Source organism: Mesitornis unicolor, unplaced genomic scaffold, assembly GCF_000695765.1.
Source record: "Mesitornis unicolor isolate BGI_N332 unplaced genomic scaffold, ASM69576v1 scaffold13576, whole genome shotgun sequence".
Classification (NCBI taxonomy): domain Eukaryota; kingdom Metazoa; phylum Chordata; class Aves; order Mesitornithiformes; family Mesitornithidae; genus Mesitornis; species Mesitornis unicolor.
In genome coordinates this window covers 69,400-75,477 of record NW_010188992.1, presented here as the reverse complement: position 1 = coordinate 75,477, position 6,078 = coordinate 69,400, and the positions used below count along the sequence as shown (strand labels likewise).

The following is a 6,078-nucleotide window of genomic DNA, read 5'->3' as shown; positions in this document are numbered from 1 at the left end:
AGCAGGAATCTAACTTCTAGTAATCAAATAAAACTAAGGAAACTGCCTTTCCGTAGCTAAATGTCTAATGTCTAGGGGCTACTTTTCTGTCTGGAAAATTGACACAAAATGTGTAAAATTGAAACATTCTGCTTCTAAGGGATTTGCCTAAAGGAAGAGCGAGAAAGCTTCAAGCGTGGTCTGAACTGAAGAACTACAAAGGCTTACCACATAAACCTGTCTTCCTTATTAGAGCATTTCATTTGGAAATGTAGGTGACAATTTTACAGTCATAAAATTAATGAAATCTAAGACTGAGCATTTTAATGATGCATTTTGCGTTCCTCTGGATACATAAGGTCAACTTCAGAGTCCATCAACAGTTTTGAGATTTTTAACAAAACAAATCTCAGTCAAATTATTTGAACTTTGTACCGCAACTGTTTGGGCAATTCAGAAACAATTTCATGTAAACCCAGAAAGTATTATTCCTACTGCAAACTGCAGTGATATTTAGAAACAATACCCAGAAGAATTGAGTCTCCTTCTATTATTCAAAAGTGAACACTGAAGTTTCTACTGCTCCACTTCAAATCTCAACTGGCAAAATTATTACTTAAATTAAAATATAAAAAGTAAAACTAGAAGAAAGGATCCAGTATAGTATGGAAGCACAACAAGGTATATTACAATATTCCTATTGTTGCACCCCTCGTTCTTACAGCGCTGCATTAACTTAACAGTTTGTGGAGAGGGAGGAGGTGACACAGCAGGATTCACATCAAAAGTTTCACAAAGCAGACATGCAATTTAAAGAAAAAACAAAACACAACAAAACCTGCAAAGGAATCATGGAAAAGATCTGGAGAATAATTCAAGATTTATTTTCTCATCTTACTATGGTTTTCTACTTCCTTGCACTTTGAATTTGGCAACTGCAGTCAAGCTCTGCATGATCATTTTAAACAATACTGTATCACAACTAAGTTCTTCAAACAAAAATGCCTGAGACAGCTACCTTGCAGGACTTTTGTTTCACTGTATAAACATACAGAGAACTTGAGCAAAACATTCTGATTTGGGAGGAATTCTGTTTACACAATTCATATAGATGTGTAAATAAAACATTAAAAACAAAACCAAACAAAACCATAAAACTTACAGAAGAATTTTATACGTAGAAGTATCTTTTATGTTTTAAAGTATTCAGTTTAAAGCAAGACCATGTGGCTGCAAATTTAGAGATGATTTCCTTTAATTAGAGTTTCAGATGAAGAATGAATTACAGAGAAAAGTTTGATAAACCACAAGACTTAAACCTTAAAGCAGCTTCAGCTTGCTGGTGTAAAACCTGAGGATAAACAGCCTTTTCTTCAGCTCATGGTTAAGAATCCCATTAAGCGGTTCAAATCCTCTCTCTTTAGCAGAGCTGGCATAGGTTAACACAAGGCCTGGCACCATCCACAAAAGACATTCAGAAGAGAAAAGATATGTCCTGTTCCTCACTCATCAGTTTACCCAAATTTCTACAACTTCCTTCTCATCACTTTGACTGGCTTCTTCCAGTTCTTCTTTTCAAAGATTCTTACTTAGAAATTAGTTATTTATGACCACTTCATTTAGTTAATATTTCTGTATTTGCTTGTCTCTAGTTGTCTTTTTTAAAGGCCTAGTCAGCAATCTTCATATATTCTTCTTGTTTTAGGCGATAGATAGATAGATAGATAGATAGATAGATAGATAGATGTGCATATGTAAATATGTAGTTAGACGTGGTATTTACCATACCATACCATTCAGCTATGCATTGTAAATATGAAATTGTCACAATAAAAGCAATAAAGGCAATGCCTTGATTATGGTTCAGAGAAAAATTATAGCTTGCCACTTTTTATTTTCCTAGTTATTTCTACTAAGTAACAGACCATTGACTAATCTTTAGCTGACGGCTGTCTGTGGGGAAATGTCAAAAGAAATACACAAGTTTACACCAGCAGAGAATTTGCATCCTTTGATTTGCAGCACTACATATAGTATTTAGATGTGCATAATTGATTATGCATAACTAACTGATTATTTGTTATTATAACATTAGAAGACAGCCAGATAATATTTAGAGTACAAGTAAAAAAAACTGTTTCTAGATTGGTGAGAGAAGAAAAGGTTAACTCCAAAAAATAAAGCTAAAAGCATATATATCCTCTCTTTGGGCCTTAACAAGACATATCAACAAAAGGCATCACAGAGAAAAGGGTTAAGTATTATACACTCCAATAACCCACAAATTAAATCTTGCTGAAATATTGTTAAAGATTTATTGTCACAGAATGTCAATTAATGTCCAGAATAAAATATTTTCCTTTTGCTATTTTCAATATATGGTAGCAATTATTATTTTTTACAATAGTATAGCAAATACTTGCTTTTAAATTATTTGCCCAAAAACATGCAGTGTACTGGCTCTCAACATTACTTTGGAATCTGTTCAAAAGCTCACACAAGTCTTTAGGTGGTATTTCCAATAATTTGAAGCACTACTCTACAATTTTCTTTTTTCCCTTTCACGTGTTCTTTTACAAGTCGATGTCGGGTTTGTCTCCCTAACTCATGTGATCTGTCCTAATGACACCTCCCATGCCTGCCCTACTTTCACATTGTCCAAATACCTAATAGTCTTCTTTTCTCAACAAACTCTCCAAGGTGCCCCTCTGCTGTCAGTGGGTTTGGTTCTTTGGCAGCATATGGCTCCTCTTTCACCTTGTGCGTGGGGATTCTCACTTTGAAGACAACAATACTTCAATCTTATTCTTCTCATGTGCTGCTGAACTGGATAGTCCCATTTCCTCTGTGGGCATTACAGGCTGCTAGGCTCTTGACTGAAGTGGCAAATTTGCCATTTAATTAAAGCATTCTGCATTTTCAATAATTTAATTAAAAGGGTTTTAGGACAGCTAAACAATTGGGTTTTTTCCATTACCAAAACAATTACCTTATGGGAGAAAAAAGAAAAAGCAGAGGGAGAAAAAGTATTTCACTGGGGTCAATTTCTCCATTGTCATTACCTCTTCTGCAACAAAGCAGCATGCTTTTTATTGAGAATTATCTGGCTCTGGCGTTTCTTGTATTAGATAGAGTTTAGCCAAAGAACATGGAAGAGACACCCAAAAATCATATTTCCAAGGAGAGGAATACAGAATAGTACACTTTATTGTTAAATTGATTGGATACTTCTCAAAGATCTCATTAGAAAGTTAAAATATCCACATAATATTCAAAGCCTCTAGAGCTGCAGTGTACTGTTCTCTGCTTTTAAGCAGAGATTTCATGTTATTTTTAGTAGAATTATTTAGCCTCACATAAGAATACCATCACATGGAGCTTGGGAACACTTTTCATGTAAAATCAATGGTAACACTGTTGTAGAGAAATTATACCCTGATAGAGAAATAAAACGCATTAGCAGAGAATTTGCAAAAGAATTTTTTCTTATATTTTTCTTATATTCACTCCTTGACTAATTTTTTCTGATACTGACTTACCTTAGAATACAGAGGCAGACTTTGCCTCCTGACGTCAAACGGCAAAATCCAAACCTTTGCTTACTTTCAATGTCGGTGAGCACGAAGGTAAAATGCTGTCCTACTTGGTTTTGGGACACCCTGAGAAATGAGATACAGAGCATAAAATCACTAAATCACATAAAATATGAGCATTTAAGTCATTGATGTCAAGCATTTTCATGCTGAAGCCTTGCTGTCCTTCTCTCCCTTCCCATCATCCAAGCTGCCTCGTGCACCCCACTCCCTCCCCTCGGCACAGAAGAGCCCAGGTCCTTCCTTCAGCCATGCCTCTGGCTGCTGCCTCAGCCTTGTACTCCACAGGGTCTGGACCCCAGTCTAAATAGATGGGGTATTTCATAAGGTCTTTTCCAAAGTATGGCCTAAACAGAGCCAGAACAAGCCTGATACAGCTTATCGGCTTTGAGGACACCTCAGCAGGGTAAACCAAAACAAAGGTTTAAAATTCAACAAATAAATTGTTAAATGTCATCATACAGGCCTGGCTTAAGACAGCCATTAGAAAACTAGTTTGCTTCCCCGACATTGGTTAAACCTGTAGCCTTCCCATACACATCATCTTCCTCCCTTTTTTGCACTACACATTGTCCAACAAACAACTTTTTGCTAGGTTTCATTTTCAGTGCAAGCTTGTTCGGTTCTGGAAATGCAAAAGCCAAAAAATAAACAAGAATAAACAGCACGAGAACTAAAATAATAAGTAATATCTTCAAAACATGTACCCCACTTGAGACAGAATAAGTTTACATAAAATTTCCCTGCCTTTTCAATGTGGCCAGACTTCAGGAATCTTCCTAAAAATTGCAAAATATGTCTAATGTAACCATTTTATAATAGAATACAAACTGTATCTGAAGTTTACTCTCAGAAACACATATTGCACTTTCCCAAAATCTTCCAAAGAGAACCAACTTTAGGTAGACTTGGCATTTTCAGCCAGGAGAGGTAATGTGTGTCAAAGAATGAATCAAAGAATGGTTTAGATTGGAAGGGACTTTTTAAGATTTAATTAAAAACCAAATGAAAACCATGTTATGATGGGGAGTGCATGGAGATTTGGAAATATAAAATGTAGCAGTTCTGCCTGTAATTCTATTGCCCCTTGTTCTTTTCCCCTTCCTACATGATCTCCTACAGCAGAATACCTAAGCACCTGCTAGTAAGCGTTATGATTAATGTGTTGTGTGTGGTTCATTCTTAAGATGCCAAGATGAAAATGAATTCCCACAGAAGCTGAGAACCATCACAGATCTCACAGTCTTCCAGTTTAAGAGCACAAAGTATTTTATTAATTTATCCACTGCAATATGGATTGGGGTTTTTTTGTTGTTGGTGTGCATGTTTGGTTTTTTTTAAATCTCCACCAAAATAAAATATAAACATTTTCAACTAGAAAAAAAACAAGCAGAAAATGACAAAAGGGTGAGAGATGTTACAGGGGACACACGCATATCACACTGCTTAGCATGTGCAGGACAAAAGCTTAAAGATTAGTCAAGTAATACCACTACTCGGACTGTAGTATCCCACTCATTTCAGTTTGGTCTGCTTCCTCATGAACATCCAGTGACTAAGGCTGAAACAAAATGCTAAGCATATAATGAGATACCTTTACTCCAATATACTCACTGGAAATCCATGATAACTGATGGACTTATTTTAGTTAGATAAACATGCTCAAACCATTAAAACAAGTTATCTTCCTCACTTGTCTTCAACAGACTGGAACAACCAAATGTGCTCTTTAAACACAGCAAAGGCCCAACACCTTTCACTCAGTCCTTCATTTTTCGGGTTCTGCGCAGCTCGCATGCTGCCTGATTACACGCCTGTGATCATTATGCCTTATACAATAGGGAGCCATCCATAACAGCACATTATTGCTCCCCTACCAATGATGCAATTTTCCATTTCACATCTTTGCATTCCCCTCTTTATTCCCAAGAGCAGATCAGTGCTGAAGCCCACAGTATGGTTTCAGCACCCCTGCGCACGCTGCAGCCGGGGGCTTACACAGTAATGCAGCAGCAGCAGCAGCAGCTTGGTCACTAGCACCAGTGACGCACCAGACACAGCCACCTCGGCTGCCTTCTGCCCCACCGTCTCTGCTCTGCTGCATCCCACGTCAGGCTCAGAGCTGTCTGCAGACATGAGTGGCTTTTCCTTACACCACAAAATACCTGGCATAGTTAGGCTTGGGTCTCCGTGCACCATCTTAACCAAAAGTGATTGTTAATAGATGCCCATCTATGCAGGCATTGCTTTTAACATACTGTGTACAGGTATGTTTGGCAAATAACTACTCCATGACTGCTTGAAAATAACTCCTTAGCTCCAGAAAAATCACATCAGTCAGGATCTCTTGCTTTCAGTTATTTGCCTTCTGCCTTCCCAGACCTTGAAGATGACATGGGGAAAAAAACTGGTACTGCAATTCAATCATACATAAAAATGTCCCTAAACCGGACCACTTTAAAAATAAGATTTAAAATCTGATATTCTCTATTAAAAATAGCTCAGC

General features: G+C 37.1%; 1 protein-coding gene across 1 annotated transcript in view; it reads right to left on the bottom strand.

Annotated features, from left to right (window-relative positions):
* The window catches only part of LOC104541782 (DENN domain-containing protein 1B-like), a gene marked incomplete at both ends in the record, with an annotated part of 83,633 nt that overhangs the window by 10,309 nt on the left and 67,246 nt on the right, over positions 1-6,078 (bottom strand). Inside the window, one exon of the mRNA XM_010185918.1 lies at positions 3,519-3,638. Coding sequence (XP_010184220.1) covers positions 3,519-3,638 — 120 coding nt within the window. The remainder of the gene's footprint in view (positions 1-3,518; positions 3,639-6,078) is intronic.